The following is an 18,381-nucleotide window of genomic DNA, read 5'->3' on the forward strand; positions in this document are numbered from 1 at the left end:
AAGGAGGTGAAAGTTCCACTCTGCACAGAACATACTGAAGGGATTGGTGCTAAGTTGTGAACACTGTAACTTAAAAAATTAGAGATAAAACCGAGTTGCATTAAAATATGGCTGACAAATATAAAGGATCTCAAAAACATCTGATATATATCTAATGGGAAAAAGATTTTTAAAAATAATAATGGTACTAATATGGTGCTAGAAGGGTAGTTATCCCTGGGATGGGATTCACTGGGAGGGGGCATAAGGAAGCTGAAGGTGCTGGAAATGTTTTATGTTTGATCTGGGTGAACTCTTGTAAAAATTCATTAAGCTGCATACATAATATTTCTTCTTTATTATAATTATGATAACTTTCAATACATTTAAAAATAATAATACTAATAAGGACTCACTGTATAACACACGGAATTCTACTCAATATTCTGTAATAACCTATATGTGAAAAGAATCTGAAAAAAGAATGAGTATGTGTGTGTGTGTATGTATATATATATATATATATATATATATATATATATATATAATGTATATATGTATTCACTTTGCTGTACACCTGAAACTAACAGAGCTTTGTAAATCAACTATACTCCAATAAAAATTAATAATAAAAAAGAAGATGTGGTACATATATACAATGGAATACTACTCAGCCATAAAAAAGAAGGAAATAATGCCATTTGTAGCAACATGGATGCAACTAGAGATGATCATACTAAGTGAAGTAAGTCAGAAAGAGAAAGACAAATATCATATGCTATCACTTATATGTGGACTCTGAAATATGGCACAAATGAACCTATCTACAAAACATAAACAGACTCATGGACATAGAGAACAGATGGGTGGTTGCCAAGGGGGAGGGGGGAGGGGAGGGATGGAGGGGGAGGTTGGGATTAGCAGATGTAAGCTATTATATATAGACTGGATAAACAACCGGGTCCTACCATATATCACAGTAAACTATAGTCAATATCCTAAGATAAACCATAATGGAAAAGAATACAAAAATGTATATATATGTATAACCAAATCACTTTGCTGCACAGCAGAAATTAACACAACATTGTAAATCAACTACACTTCAATAATAAAAAAAAAATTCTTCCCCCAAATGGATACATTTCTGTTATAGAGAAATATAATTTTTTGTAATGTATGTAAAGGAAAAGTTATAATATATGTAAATTGTAAAAATAAATAAATAATAATGCCAAGCATTTGGGGAAACACATCACATTCTGCTGGAGTATATAAACTGGAACAATTTTCTGGAGGGCACTTTAGCAATAGATATCAAGCACCTTAATCAGTTTCTTGGACCATGCTTTGCGAATGAGTATAGCGACTACAGTGTCTCATTAATTCAAACTAATTGGGTGAGGAGTAAATGGTAGGATATAACATGCTTGTAAAGGACATTTACAGAGAATGAGATATGAGTATAATCCAGGACACTTAGGAAGTTCCAACAAAGCTCATACAGTCTTCTTTGTCGTATTTTTAAAATAGGAAAGACTATTTTGAGGGGCAGGGCGGTATTTTTAGTTAGGCATAGGATGCACAAGCATGATAAGAAAACAGTAGGTTCTCTGAAGTAGCTCAATCTTTCTGAAAGCACATTTGAATTCTTTCTTTATTAACAAACCTTACCCTTGCCCATGGAATAAAAGCAGTCTTTAGTTCCATTCAAATAATCCAGGATTTTCAAAGATAAAGACCTCTTTTAAGGTCTTTGGATGCTCTCTCTCTTTTTTAGTAATATAATTCTGAGGCTGGGCCACGCATGGGGAACATTGGAGCACACAGGGGTGCAAGGTGCCGAGTAGGTGAGGGGCATCTCCGACGCTCAGCTCTTACCGTCTGCAATGAAGTGCTCGGGCACGTGCAGAGTCACCTTCACAGTGAGTGGACAGGACATCTGACTGCCACACACCATGGCCAGGATGCAGGAGCTCACAGCGATCAGCATCAGGGCCGTCTTGTTCACTGGGCTTTTCAGCAAACCTAGTAACATAAACACACACAAAGATGCGTAAGTCCATGGGGTGAGGAAACAGGAATAGCATGGAATTTGGGAATTGTTGTTTTCCAAATGAGAAGCTGGAAAAAGAAACCACATTTTCCAACCTCTGTGCTTGTAGCGACAGCTCAGTGGTCCCCTTGTTGGGTCTTTGTTTAACTCTCTGAAAAATGGGCTTATTAACCCTTTTGGTATAGATGAAAAGAAACAAACTTCCTCAAAATTGTGGCAATTCTTACTCTTCCCCTCTCAATTAGGCTGGTCATTTTTGATAATATTTAGATGATACTAAACTTTCTACTCACTTTAGAAGCAACCGAGAAGATACTGTGTTGTTGAATTCACAGGGCCTAGGGAAAGGAGCATGGGCTTCGGAGTTTGACCATCCTGGGTTCAAATTTGGGTTTCAGTCCTCATTGGCTGTGTGACCTATTTCAATTTCTGAACCTCAGTTTTCTTATGTGCATGATGAGGATAATAATAGAGAGCTCACAGGTGGCTGTGATGATCGTGTGGCATAGTGTATATACAATGTCTGTCATCTAGAAGGGTTTCACAGACTTAGAGGCCGATCAGTTCAAGTTAATTTCCCAAGCATCTACTGATGACCTACTAGGTGAGACACACATAGAGCAGAATAAGAATAGTTCTTGCTCTGCAGGAGCTTACAGGCTAGGGGGCAAAGGCAGGCTTATTCACAGCTAATTAGAATCCAAGGCAAGTTGTGCTAAGAGCTAGTAGAGAGGGCACGAGATGAGGAGGGGAGTTTTGCCTGGGAAAATTAAAGACAATTTCACGGTCACAGTACAATGAGTAGATTGGATCTGCCTGGCAAGGAGAGTGCTGGGCCAGCAAAGAAATTCTAAGGACTACATCCTGAGCCCCCAACGGGTCTCATTATTTGGCTTTATATTCACATCTAATTTCAAGGCTTTGATTAACATGTCTAGAACAATGCTTCCCAAATTTCTATTACCCACTCTGCTCTTATTTGGAACAAACCTTTATGCCCAAACCTCCCGGACATCTGTCTCTGAATATCCCATGAGTATGACAAAACAACAATGTTCAAAACTGGACGCATTATCATCTCCTTAAAGCCTCTTCCTCTTCCTTCTCCTGGGCTCCCCTAAGTATTGAAAGCACTGCCATTTAAACTGGCCAGAAACCTAGATGTCAACTTTCAGTCTTCTGTCTTCCTCCTTTACAGCAACTAAAAAGCATGCAGTCCTATGTACTCTATGTCCTTAGCATTTTCACCTCTTACCCCTCATCTCTTCTATTGTCTGTTTGCTTGTGAGATGAGGGAGGTGTAGGCACATCTTCCCATCTCACTCCCTGGTGGAACCCCTTGAGCTGTTATAGAGCAACTGGCCACAGGATGTGGTCCACACTGATTAGTCTGGCATCTGAGGCCTTCACAGTGGGTCCCTACATTCATACCTCCTTGCTGCTCTCTGCTACCCAGCCCAGGAGCTGGCAGGGCTGCATCACTGCAGTGATGCCAAAGTGAGTGCTCTTCATCATGTTAATATTAGCATAGGAGCTATTTCTTTTGCATAGAAATCCACTTGTTTCCTTGTTTCCCATCACTCACTGAGATTAATCATAAGTGTAAATCCCTCTCCCTCTAGGGAGAAAGACTGCCTACATTTGTTATGCTTCCTAAAATATCTTATTCAAACACTAGAACCTAGTAACTTGATGGTAAATTCCTTCAGGGCAGGCACTGCGTCTTCTGGTCACCACTGTATCACGATGCCTACCACAGTGTCAGGAATGTGGTAGCATCTCAGTAAATGCATCATATCTTCCAGAAGTGATGATAATTATATTAGCAACCAGACACAGGCACTGAACTATCAAAAATCATGCCAACCACAGATAACCAACACTCCCAGATAAATGGACCCTAATGGAACAGGAGCCCCTGACAGTCCACTTTCAGATTTTTGTATGAATATCTATTTTTCTTAATAATCAGTGAGCTGCTTGAGGGAAGGGATCCCATCTTTACCATCTTTATGTCTCTCCTGCCAGGTTCATTGCTCAGAACCTTGAAATTGCTTAATTTAAGAATAGGGGCTTTGTGGACAGCTGCCAAGAGGCCCGTCTCCTCAGGACCCACTGGGTCTTTGGCTTCTGGAACACGCAGGGCTGAGTCCATGCTGATGGCCCGGGCTTCAGGACAACCCGGGGTCGAGTCCACACTAACGGAAGCTGGGTCTCCTCAGGACCCACTGGGGCTTCAGCTTTGGGAAACTGTGGGGTCCAGTTCTCTCTCACAGGAGCCTGGTCTCCTCAGGACCTGCCGGGAGGTGATGTCACTGAGGGAAAAGGCAATCGCAAGACCCAAGACATGGTAGCTATTAATATACTCCTCCCACGGTGCCTCTTAATATCATGTGGACTCCTACAAGGGAAATAAGTATCACAACTTTGGTTGAACTTTGTCTGGCCGTGTGGCTGACACGGTCTTGGTGCTCCAGCCGGGTGTCAGGCCTGAGTCTCTGAGGTGGGTGAGCCAAATTGAGGACATTGGTCAACCAGAGACCTCCCAGCCCATAATATCAAACTGCGAAAGTTTTCCCAGAGATCTCCATCTCAAAGCTAAGACACAGCTCCACTCAATGACCAGCAAGCTACAGTGCTGGACATCCTATGCCAAACAACTAGCAAGACAGGAACACAACCCCACCCATTAGCAGAGGGGCTGCCTAAAATCATAATAAGGTCACAGACACCCCGAAACACACCACCAGACGTGGACCTGACCACCAGAAAGACAAGGTCGAGCCTCATCCATCAAAACACAGGATCCAGTCCCCTCCACCAGGAAACCTACACAACCCACTGAGCCAACCTTAGCCACTGGGGCCAAACACCAAAAACAACAGGAACTACGAACCTGCCGGTTTCGAAAAGGAGACGCCAAGCACAGTAAGTTAAGAAAAATGAGAAGAGAGAGAAATACACAACAGATGAAGGAGCAAGGTAAAAACCCACCAGACCAAACAAATGAAGAGGAAATAGGCAGTCTACCTGCAAAAGAATTCAGAGTAATGATAGTAAAGATGATCCAAAATCGTGGAAATAGAATGGAGAAAATACAAGAAATGTCTAACAAGGACCTAGAAGAACTAAAGAGCAAACAAACAATGATAAACAAGACAATAAATGAAATTAAAAATTCTCTGGTAGGAATCAATAGCACAATAACTGAGGCAGAAGAATGGATAAGTGACCTGGAAGATAAAATTGTGGAAATAACTATCACAGAGAAGAATAGAGAAAAAGGAATGAAAAGAATTGAGGACAGTCTCAGAGACCTCTGGGACAACATTAAACACACCAACATTCAAATTATAGGGGTCCCACAAGAAGAAGAGAAAAAAAAAAAAAGGACTGAGAAAATATTTGAAGAGATTATAGTTGAAAACTTCACTAATATGGGAAAGGAAATAGTCAAGTCAAGGAAGCACAGAGAGTCCCATACAGGATAAATCCAAGGAGAAACATGCCAAGACACATACTAATCAAACTATCAAAAATTAAATAAAAAAAATTAAAAGCAGCAAGGGAAAAGCAACAAATAACATACAAGTGAATCCCCATAAGGTTAACAGCTGATCTTTCAGCAGAAACTCTGCAAGCCAGAAGGGAGTGGCAGGATATATTTAAAGTGATGAAAGGGAAAACCTACAACCAAGATTACTCTACCCAGCAAGGATCTCATTCAGATTCAACAGAGAAATTAAAACCTTTATAGACAAGCAAAAGCTAAGAGAATTCAGCACCACCAAACCAGCTCTACAACAAATGCTAAAGGAACTTCTCTAAGTGGGAAACACAAGAGGAGAAAAGGACCTACAAAAACAAACCCAAAACAGTTAAGAAAATGGTCATAGGAACATACATATCGATAATTACCTTAAACATGAATGGATTAAATGCTCCAACCAAAAGACACAGGCTTGCTGAATGGATACAAAAACAAGACCCATATATATGCTGTCTACAAGAGACCCACTTCAGACCTAGGGACACATACAGACTGAAAGTGAGGGGATGGAAAAAGATATTCCATGCAAATGGAAATCAAAAGAAAGCTGGAGAAGCAGTACTCATATCAGATAAAATAGACTTTAAAATAAAGAATGTTACAAAAGACAAGGAGGACACGACATAATGATCAAGGGATCAATCCAAGAAGAAGATATAACAATTGTAAATAGTTATGCACCCAACATAGGAGCACCTCAATACATAAGGCAAATGCTAACAGCCATAAAAGGGGAAATCAACAGTACACAATAATAGTAAGGGACTTTAACACCCCACTTTCACCAATGGACAGATCATCCAAAATGAAAATAAACAGTAAACACAAGCTTTAAATGATACATTAAACAAGATGGATTTAATTGATACTTATAGGACATTCCGTCCAAAAACAACAGAATACACTTTCTTCTCAAGTGCTCATGGAACATTCTCCAGGACAGATCACATCTTGGGTCAGAAATCAAGCCTTGGTAAATTTAAGAAAGTTGAAATCGTACCAAGTATTTTTCTGACCACAACGCTATGAGACTAGATATCAATTACAGGAAAAAATCTGTAAAAAATACAAACACACAGAGGCTAAACAATACACTACTAAAAAACCAAGAGATCACTGAAGAAATCAAAGAGGAACTCAAAAAATACCTAGAAACAAATGACAATGAAAACACCACAACCCAAAACCTACAGGATGCAGCAAAAGCAGTTCTAAGGGAAAATTTATAGCAATACAATCCTACCTCAAGAAACAAGAAACATCTCAAGTAAACAACCTAAGGTTACACCTAAAGCAATTAGAGAAAGAAGAACAAAAGAACCCCGAACTTAGCAGAGGGAAAGAAATCATAAAGATCAGATCAGAAATAAATGAAAAAGAAATGAAGGAAACAATAGTAAAGATCAATAAAACTAAACGCTTGTTCTTTGAGAAGATAAACAAAATTGATAAACCATTAGCCAGAATCATCAAGAAAAAAAAGGGAGAAGAGTCAATTCAATAGAATTAGAAATGAAAACGGAGAAGTAACAACTGACACTGTAGATATACAAAGGATCATGAGACATTACTACAAGCAACTATATGCCAACAACTATATGGACAACCTGGAAGAAATGGACAAATTCTTAGAAAAGCACAACCTTCTAAGGCTGAATCAGGAAGAAATAGAAAATATAAACAGACCAATCACAAGTAATGAAATTGAAACTGTGATTAAAAACTTTCCAACAAACAAAAGCCCAGGACCAGACAGCTTCACAGGTAAGTCCTATCAAACATTTAGAGAAGAGCTAACACCTATCCTTCTGAAACTCTTCCAAATATAACAGAGGGAGGAACACTCCCAAACTCATTCTATGAGGCCAGCATCACCCTGATACCAAAACCAGACAAAGATGTCACAAAAAAAGGAAACTACAGGTCAATATCACTGATGAACATAGATGCAAAAATCCTCAACAAAATACTAGCAAACAGAATCCAGCAGCACATGAAAAGGATCATACACCATGATCAAGTGGGGTTTATCCCAGGTATGCAAGAATTCTTCAATGTACGCAAAGCAATCAATGTGATACAGCATATTAACAAACTGAAGGATAAAAACCATATGATAATCTCAGTAGATGCAGAAAAAGCTTTTGAAAAAATTCAACACACATTTATGATAAAAACCCTCCAGAAAGTAGGCATAGAGAGAACCTACCTCAACATAATAAAGGCCATATATGACAAACCAACAGCCAACACTGTTCTCAAAGGTGAAAAACTGAAACCATTTCCACTAAGATCAGGAACAAGACAAGGTTGTCCACTCTCACCACTATTATTCTACATAGTTTTGGAAGTTTTAGCCACACCAATCAGAGAAGAAAAAGAAATAAAAGGAATCCAAATCAGAAAAGAAGAAGTAAAACTGTCAGTGTTTGCAGATGACATCATATTATACACAGAATCCTAAAGATTCTACCAGAAAACTGCTAGAGCTAATCAATGAATTTGGTAAAGTAGCAGGATACAAAATTAATGCACAGAAATCTCTTGCATTCCCATACACTAATGATGAAAAATCTGAAAGAGAAATTAAGGAAACAATCCCATTTACCACTGCAACAAAAAGAATAAAATACCTAGGAATAAACCTACGTAGGGAGAAAAAAGACCTGTATGCAGAAAACTATAAGACACTGATGAAAGAAATTAAAGATGATACCAACAGATGGAGAGATATACCATGTTCTTGGATTGGAAGAATCAACACTGTGAAAAGGACTATACACCCAAAGCAATCTACTGATTCAATGCAATTCCTATCAAACTACCAATGGCATTTTTCACAGAACTGGAACAAAAATTTTCAAAAGTTGTATGGAAACACAAAAGACCTCAGTTAGCCAAAGCAATCTTGAGAAAGAAAAATGGAGCTGGAGGAATCAGGTTCCTTCACTTCAAACTATACTACAAAGCTAAAGTAATCAAGACAGTATGGTACTGGCACAAAAACAGAAATATAGATCAACGGAACAGGATAGAAAGCCCAGAGGTTAACCCACGCATATATGGTCACCTTATCTTTGATAAAGGAGGCAAGAATATACAATGGAGAAAAGACAGCCTCTTCAATAAGTGGTGCTGGGAAAACTGGACAGCTACATGTAAAAGAATGAGATTAGAACACTCCCTAACACCATACACAAAAATAAACTTAAAATGAATTAAAGACCTAAATGTAAGGCCAGACATTATAAAACTCTTAGAGGAAAGCATAGGCAGAACACTCCATGACATAAATCACAACAAGACCCTTGTTGACTCACCTCCTAGAGAAATGGAAATAAAAACAAAATAAACAAATGGGACCTAATGAAACTTAAAAGCTTTTGCACAGCAAAGGAAACCATAAACAAGACGAACAGACAACCCTCAGAATGGGAGAAAATATTTGCAAATGAAGCAACTGACAAAGGATTAATCTCCAAAATTTACAAGCAGCTCATGCAGCTCAATATCAAAACAACAAACAACCCAATCCAAAAATGGGCAGAAGACCTAAATAGACATTTCTCCAAAGAAGATATACAGATTGCCAACAAACACATGAAAGGATGCTCAACATCACTAATCATTAGAGAAATGCAAATCAAAATCAAATCAATGAGGTGTCACCTCACACCAGTCAGAATGGCCATCATCAAAAAATCTACAAACAATCAATGCTGGAGAGGGTGTGGAGAAAAGGGAACCCTCTTGCACTGTTGGTGTGAATGTAAATTGATACAGCCACTATGGAGAACAGTATGGAGGTTCCTCAAAAAACTAAAAATAGAACTGCCAAATGACCCAGCAATCCCCCTACTGGGCTTATACCCTGAGAAAACCATAATTCAAAAAGAGTCATGTACCACAATGTTCATTGCAGCTCTATATACAATAGCCAGGACACGGAAGCAACCTAAGTGTCCATCGACAGATGAATGGATACAGAAGATGTGGCACATATATACAATGGAATATTACTCAGCCATAAAAAGAAACAAAATTGAGTCATTTGTAGTGAGGTGGACGGACATAGAGTCTGTCATACAGAGTGAAGTAAGTCAGAAAGAGAAAAACAAATACCGTAGGCCAAAACATATATATGGAATCTAAAAAAAAAAAAAAAAGGTTCTGAAGAACCTAGGGGCAGGACAGGAATAAAGATGCAGACGTAGAGAATGGACTTGAGGTTATGGGGAGTGGCAAGGGTAAGCTGGGACGAAATGAGAGAGTGGCATGGGCGTATATATCTTTTTACATAAAGATGTAAAAAAACCAAAAAGATGTTAAATAAATAAATAAATAAATAAATAAATAAATAAATAAATAAAAAAAAGAATAGGGGCTTTGTCTTTATTGCCAGTCTTAGAATAAAGCATAGCCTATGGTAGGGACGATTCATATATTTGTGGTTGTTATAGTTGGTGAATATTAGTTAACTAGAAGAGCAGTTAAGATAAAAAGATGGTTCTGGTGTCAGGAGACAGAAAATCTCTTAACTTAAAAGGACCACATAAAAAAAGGAACACATTTTCTCTCTCATCTGGGAGCCACAAGAAGCTGTTTCAAACTCTGATAATATTAACAGTTTCATAATTAAATAGCAGAAGCAAGCTAACGTCGATGTTTTCTACCAGAAAGGGTATGGACTAGGCGTTGTTGCCTCACATAGGTCTTTCCTTAAAAAGTCAGCATATGACTCCTAGCCTAGATATTTAACATCCCACCCCACCCCCGACCCCCGTCCCCAGATAACAGTTAGCAGCAGCACTGAATTTCCAGTCTAGACTTTAAGGAGGCTGTTCTGAGAGAAAGAACATGTAAACATGAGTCCAGCAGGAACAAACTCTTGGCAAGGTGAACCAGGTCCAGAGTGTGAGATGTGAAAGGTGGTTAGAGGCGCCTGGCATCGGGGAGTGGACTCCCTGGAAGGACAGTAGTGCCCTGTGAATGTCCGAGAAGGCATCTCTCAGACTGGCCCACGCAGCAGCAGAAACAGATGTGACCAAGACGTTCCTTTCACTAATTAACCAACTACCAGACATTCCACCCAGGCTCCACGGGGCCGATTTCTAGTTGGGGGAACAGCATTGACGGGTAGGAGTAGGATTGCTTGTACTAGCTCCCTGGGTTCATGCTGGGCTAATTGCATCCCCTATATTTAAATCTTCACGGTAATCCAAGGTCTTTAAGAGTCAATACGGTGGGGAGTAAAGTCACATTAGCTTGTTGGCCCTCTGTTTTCTTATCTGGAGAATAGGAATAAAATGACATTTCCTTCAAGAGTGTTGTAAGACCTAAATGAGACAGAAAATGTCAAATGACCAGCACAGTTTCTGGCACATAGATAGGCCCTTGGTAAATGATCTTTCCAAGCCAGACATTGGTATTTATCTCCTAGCTGATGGCAGAAACCAGGACTTATTTATCTCTTTGTCCAACCCATTATCAGAACATACTAGGAATTGAATTATTCTTTACAGAAACTAAAGACACACAGAGTGGAGAGTGCAGGGAGAGTTTTAAGAAGCAGAGGGAGTGGAAGAGAGAATGCAAATTAACAGCATCCTGGGGTAGCCATTTACTCAGAGAATGCCTGAAACACCACAGCTGTCTCCGAAGTCCAGGAAGAAGAAAGCACGCAGGTCAAGTCTGCACTCAGGCCAGATGCCCGTGGAGCAGCCACTAGGGCTTGGGGGGTTTCCATGGCAACTAGGCCTGGCAGAAACTTCACAGTGGGACTCAAACAGAGGTGACTTTTTAAGAGTTCCTGGCCTAGGGAACTGATCATCAGCACTTAGCTCTGAGTAGGGGCTGTAGACAGCGGCAAGGTAGAAACTATCTATCCCATAATGCCCAACCCCGCCTCACCCAGGCTCTGCACTGCATCACAGTAAGCAAAGACAGGGAAGAGAACCTCCATTTGTTGGCTGCTTACTACGATCCAGGAACTATGCCTAACACTTATATCCATCCATCCCTCCCGCCATCCGTCCAACAAATTTTTATTGAACATCAACTTTTCCCTCACACTGTTCTAGGCACAGGGGAAAGGACAGTTAAGAAAACAGCCAAAGTCCTTGAAGCTTACATTTTAGTGGAGGGAAATTATCTCATTTAATTCTTACAGCAAACAGTTACTACTATCTCTGTTTTGCACAGCAACAGACGGGCAGAGCGATAAAATGACTTTTCTAAGGTCACTCAATCCATATGTAGCAGAGTCAGGATTAGAACCAGTTCTTTCCATCCTCTCCCCCATATCATACTACCTCCCACTTCACCACAGAATAAGTGTCCCAGGATGGTATCATGTACTTGCTGAAGGAGCATGGCCTTTGGAGACAGGTATGCCTTTGTTCAAATCCTGCCTAACCACAAAATCTCATGTGACACTTGCCCATTGACCTAACTCTGAGAAGACACAATGTCTCCATCTGAATAAATGGGAACAATGGTCTTCTTTCAGAGCTGATTTGAGGACAAAATAAGATGATGCACATAATTGGTAAAAAAAAAAAAAAAAACAACAATAAATCATAGTTCCATATCATACATAACATGAGCATCCTTGGATGGCTAGGGTCATGGTTATCCCTGGCTGACATCCCAGTTTACAGTTCCCTCCCCGTCACTTGCAAGGGTACGAGCTGTGCTGTGGGAATAGAATTTCACCAGGGCATATTGATTGCTGGAACTGGAGAAAGTTAATAATCTAATTTCCCTTTCATTTCCCCTCCCTCTTACCCCTCAACTCCTCTCATGGCAGCAGAGAATGGCATAAAATTCATTGCTTGAGAAATTCAACCGGAAATAACTCGGCATTGTTGATCCACATGTTGCCTATAATTTGGGGTTTGATTAATCCTCAGTTTGGAAATGCCAGTTTGAGAGAGGAAAATCAAATTTAAGTTAAATTTGGAATTGAATCAATCACATTTTACAATGAAGACAACAGATCTAACCCCATCAGACCCGTGTGTGTGGAAAACTTAAAAGCTGCTGTACTCCCACTGATTCCTTCCTCCTGATATCACGGGGCATGAGAGGCTGGGTCCTAAGCTGAGAATTCATTTCTCTCTTTAAATGGCATATGGAATTGGGGTGAGGGACAGAGATTCTAGGAATCCAGACATTAGGGTAAAGGAGACCAAAAGGTAGAAATGCCACTTAGAACAAAAGAAAGGTTCGCTTTAGGTTCTGGACATAGAGATTTAAATCCAAACTCCTCCTGTTAGTAGCGTCTAACTTTTGGCAAGTCACCTACACTCTCAGAGCCTCGGTATTCTAATCTATAAAATGACAATGATAATCCCTAACTGGTCGGCAAACCGTGTGGATTAAATGAGAGATCACAGTTACAACACCAAGCACACACACGTAGGGATCCATATACGCTCTTGGTGTCATTCCTTTTATCTCAATTCCTTAAAACCCCACTGCCCAACACTTGGCATCTACATGGACATCAAGAGGCCGGTGATACTCCGGTTGAAGCTGGAATTCTGGCTTTTAACCTTAGCTGCTGGCCCCCATGGACAAGTCACCTTACTTCTCTAAGTCTCAATGTCCTTATCTGGGAATTAATTTATTCAACAGGTAATTATTTAATGTGTATCTACTATGTGTCAGACCTCTTTTTTTATGTCCTCCTATTAGCTCCAGTGTCTATAAGCATGTCTGGATATATTAGGTGCTCAATAAACATCTACTGAACGAATGAGTGAATGAATAAATGCTTGAATGTTATTCCCCATTCTACCAAGAGGTGTCAGTATTGGAATATTGCTATTGGTACTTTTCTAGTCAAGTGTATTCATTCACTTTCTTTAGCAAAGATTGGTCCCTGGCCAGCCAGAAATCATACAAAAAGCCCTGGAGAGGCCACCCAGCCTCCTGCAAATCAGGGTGACCACCACAGATTGGTGGGGTGCCCCATTAACCTCACTGAAGACCTCACGGGATTCCTGCCACACCTGAGCTCCAGCGCCTCTGTGCTTCTCTGCGTATTTCTGGAAACTAAAATTGGGACACATCCTCTGACAAGTGCAAGTGTCACGCTGGAGGCAGAAGGAAAGAATATTTGAAATTGGGGCTTTCTCAGAACTCTGGGGAAGGCAGCCGCCTTTCCTCAGCCTGCCTCGTGTCTACATTCTGCACACACTTCTTCAGTGTGATGTGTCAATATGGGGCATCCTTTTCCCTGTCTTGCTCATCAGGGGCCAAGTCTCTCCTCACCCCCTGTCCCTCTATTTCTGCCATGAACTAGTTTCTTGTGTTCTCTGGCACTTTGAACCTGGCACTCTCAAATCCATAGTATCCTTTAAAATCTCCCATCTTCCCTAGGATTTTCCTTTATAAGATCTGTGCAAGTGCTCATCCAGCCTTTGCATACTTCCAGAGACAGCAAACTCACCCCCTGCAAAGCAGCAATTCTATATTCAGACAGTTGTACTAAACAGTCCTAGAATCTCACTCTGTGAGCCAACTTCTGCTGTCCAAGTCAAATAGGATGTACCCAAGACCTCCTCCTCCAGGCTATTTAGTTAGTTAAAGGTGGCAATGCAGTTGCCTTGAGCTTTCTTTCCTCCAAACCAAATATTGCTAGTTTTACTTTATTTCTCTGAAGTCATATTTTGAGTCTCCTTATTATACTTTGCATAGATTTGCTTTTTCTACAATGGCTTTCCTAGCAAAGAATATCATCATCATCATCATAACTAACATTTATAAAAAGCACTTTTGTACCAGGAAATATAATTAAACATTTTTCACGTAATATCTCACTTATCTTCACAGAAACCTCATCAGATGCTGTCTACTCTCCCCCACACTTGACACAAGAGGAAACTGAGGCCACCGCTTGCTAAAGGCCATGCAGCTCAAAGGTAATAGGTCTGAAATTTAAAAAAAACTGACTTCAGAACCCAAGTTCTTAACCATTATGCTCCACAACTTCTCCATCAGTATGCTAGATATGGCCTGAGCCACGAAGAATCAACCCTAAGTGTCAATCTGCTGACAGATTGGACCTGTGGTGACTGTGGGTGGATGCATGGCGGCTTCAGTGTCCTACCTGATATTGACCACAGGTCTTTAAGGGGACCTCTGCATCACCAGAGAGAGGCTTACAAGGAGGGCAGATGGTGGGAGGGGCAAGCTAGCTGGCTGTTTCTTTTCCTCTCTGAGCCCCAGAAAATAGTTCAGTTGAGCTGCCTGGGGTCAGTCACTATCCATGAGGCCCCCGGGGAGCCCCTTGGGCTGGCTCTGCCCCGTGGACGAGGAGCGTGTCTGCAGTGCAGGCTTGGAGCACCCAGGAAAGGCACCGACAGCAGACACTGAATGGGGCTACACACAGCTGGCTCTTTGGATTTCTCCGTGGCAGTTGCAGACACCTGTTCCTGGAAGTGTGAAGGTAACTTCAAGCTGATGACAGTGGTGTGGTGACAATGGCGTTGGTGATGAGGATGGCACGCCATATTTTTTGAATTCTTGTTAGTTTACAAATTATTCACAGATATTTCATTCACTTTTCACCAAAATCCAACGCAGTGGGTGTTGCTATTATCTCCAGGATACAAATGAGGAACCAGAGACTTAATGGTGAACTCACATTTAGGCACCAAGGGAATAACGGGGCCTGAGAGCCACATCTCCTGACCTGCAGCCTAATGCTCTTTCCATGACACTCGACCCAGGTCTCACTGGTGAAATGTGAAGGTAGGATTAGAATCTGTGAGCCCTACCTCCGGAACCACTGACCACACAAGTGTATCCAAATGCCCCACAGAGCCAGTGCGGTATTGCCCACAAAACCAAATGTATCTTAAAAGAAAAAAGACATCAGTTTTCAAAAATGTCTGGGATATGCTCTATTCTATAATCAGCTCTTAAAGTGCAAGAGTATATACCTGATATTAAAATCTCTGAAAAGGTCTACATTAAATTCTCTTTAGCAGAATTTAACCCAATGTTTCCCCAAAGTATTGCTATACTGCAGAAGCATTGTTCTATGGAACAAAGTAGGGAAAATAATGAGCTACTTTAATAGTTCACACAAAGGTGACTGTTAGGAATATCAGCAGTTCCCAGTAATTAACTGTGGCTGCTATGCCAGACACTGGGTTAAAGATTTCACTTACATTTGCCTACTTAAACTTTTCAACAGTCTTGCAAGGCGGAGATTACTGTCTCTATCTAAAAGTGGGGAAACCAAGCCTTAACCACTGGCAAGTGATGGAGGACAGTTTCATAGTCAGTCTTGCCTGACTCCAAGTTCTGTATCCTTCTGGTTCCTAGGTATAGTTTTACACTAACATGAAAAGATATCTGCACCCCCATGTTCACAGTAACATTATTTACAATAGCCAAGACATGGCAACAACCTAACTGTCCATCCACAGATAAAGGAATTATGAGAGATACACACACACACACACCCCCCCCAGAATATTATTTAGCCATAAAAAAATGAGGAAATCCTGCCATGTGCAGAAACATGGATGGACCCTGAGGGCAAAATGCTAAGTGAAATAAGTCAGCCAGAGAAAAATAAATACTGTATGATCTCACTTATCTATGGAATCTAAAAAAAAAAAAAAAAAAAAACTATGGTAAAAGAGATCAGATTTGTGGTTACCATGGCTGGTGGGTGGGAAGAAGGGGAACTGGAAGACCGGTGAACAAAAGGTACAAACTTCCAGTTATAAGATAAATAAGTACTAGGAATGATGACATCAACATGATGACATGTAGTTAACCCTGAGGTATAATATATATGAAAGTGTTAAGAGGGTAAATCCTAAAAGTGCTTATCACAAGGAAAACACATTTTTTCCTTCTTTTTTGCTTTTTCTTTTTATTGCATCTATTTGAGATGATGGATGCTAAGTAAACTTATTGCAGTAATCATTTTATAAAATATGTAAGTCAAATCATTTTGTTGCACACCTTAAACTTATACTGTGATGTACATCAATTATATGTCAACAAAGCTAGAAAAAATTTTTAAGGAAAATGGACTTTAGAGTCACAAGAAAATATGTGCAAGAAAGGAAAAGAGGCAGGTACAAGAGGCCAGTGTAGAAAGTTAAATACTATTCAACTGGAATTTAACAGGCTGATGGAATGCATTAGGGGAAAGAAAAAGATGCTATACTCCTTAGGTGAAATTACAGTGTCTGGATGAGAAACTGTGGAGATGATTCAAAAGAGCTAAAGTTCTAGAAAGGCTCAGAAATAAATGGGAAAGAAGGAGGAAGAAAAGGTCACACTTGAGTTTCAGATTCACAGGTGATCATCAGCTGGTACTGACTTACAGAAGAGAAAAAAAAGTTAAGATACCTGTGCTTGATCCCTGGGTTCACCCTCTTAGACTGTAGGCTGTTTCACTGCATCCACCACCTTCAGCTCACATCACTGATGCAAAGGGGAGTGGCAAGGAAGAGTAGGGACCAAGCAGTGGGTGCAAACGGACAGAGCAAAAAGCAGCCACAGGTTTCCATGGCTACCAATGAAGATCAGGGCCAATCATCTCCCATCTTTTTGAAAGACACATTTCTAGCTGCTTTTTCTCAGAGCTTGCCAAAAAAGTCACTGTTCCATTCTCTTAGAAGACGTCACTGAACTTTGGTTCAAGGTTTGTGAAAGCAGGAGGAGAGGAATGCTGTTTATTGTGCATTTCATACTTACTAGGTCTGCTGTGGTGGCTTTTACCACCAGAAACCCTTTTATTTCACGTGTCTACTGTCAATGAGGCTGTTATTTGACATTAGTGGAAATGGAAACTCAGAGTTTAACTGACTTGCCCAACGGCTCAGAACTAGCAAGGGGCAGAGATGGAATAGGAACCAAGACCTATTGACCTCCAAACTCAATGTTTCCTCCATTGCATCACATTGCCTCTAAAGGAAGGGGGCTTCCTCAAACCTCCGTGTGCCTTGCTCCTCACCTCTTTCTCCTGATTCTCAGATTATACCTGAGAAGTAACGGGAAATAAGGCTCTGCCTGATGTTCCATAAACCCCCTGCCACAGTTAAATCTGCCTGTCCCTTCCTTGTATCAAGCTGCATGCATTCCCTACACCTATGTGTCGTCCTGCCTACTTTTCTTAACATGTCAAAGGGAGACCAACTTTTCAAGACCAGAGAACTCCCATCTCCTGCAAGTCTGCCCTAAGCATCTCAACTCACAGGAATACCAAATTCCCCTTAACTCCTGCCACATGTATCATCTGTTTTAATTTGAATCACAGAAACTCAGGATCACAGGGGACTAAAAGGGCTTTGACCCTAACATATAACACAATAATACAGGTAGTTTCCTACAATGCTCCCCGCCATGGTCATCCAACCTGTGTTTGAATATCACCTAAACTGGGAGCTGATTAGCTCAAAGAAAACCCACTTAATTGCTGCTGCTGCTGATAATCTTTTCTTTTAAAGCACTCACTATGTATGACACGTGGTACAAAATACTTTACAGATATTACTTGAGTCAATCAATCATAAAGTTTTGTTAGCTCCTCATTTTACAAATAAGAAAATTGAGTTTAGCCCAAGTCTAGAAGGCTATTGAGCTCCAAAGAATTCAAATCCAGATCTAGATCCCAAAGTGCAAAGTCTAAAGCACAGTAGATTAAAGTAAAAATGGGGACAGTGGAGGTTAGAGAAACTCGCTGCATTATTTTCTGGCTGACCTTCAAAAAGTCTCATTATCCTAATCCATAAAACGTGAATGGTATCTACTCCACAGGGTC

General features: G+C 40.5%; 1 protein-coding gene across 3 annotated transcripts in view; it reads right to left on the minus strand.

The window, feature by feature from the left end:
* The window catches only part of ASTN2 (astrotactin 2), a 913,616-nt gene that overhangs the window by 532,352 nt on the left and 362,883 nt on the right, over positions 1–18,381 (minus strand). For all 3 annotated transcript variants that reach the window (XM_057548646.1, XM_057548645.1, XM_028165454.2), the window contains one exon: positions 1,861–2,007. In XM_057548646.1, coding sequence (XP_057404629.1) covers positions 1,861–2,007 — 147 coding nt within the window. The remainder of the gene's footprint in view (positions 1–1,860; positions 2,008–18,381) is intronic.

The sequence above is a fragment of the Balaenoptera acutorostrata genome, chromosome 6 (assembly GCF_949987535.1).
Source record: "Balaenoptera acutorostrata chromosome 6, mBalAcu1.1, whole genome shotgun sequence".
NCBI lineage: Eukaryota > Metazoa > Chordata > Mammalia > Artiodactyla > Balaenopteridae > Balaenoptera > Balaenoptera acutorostrata.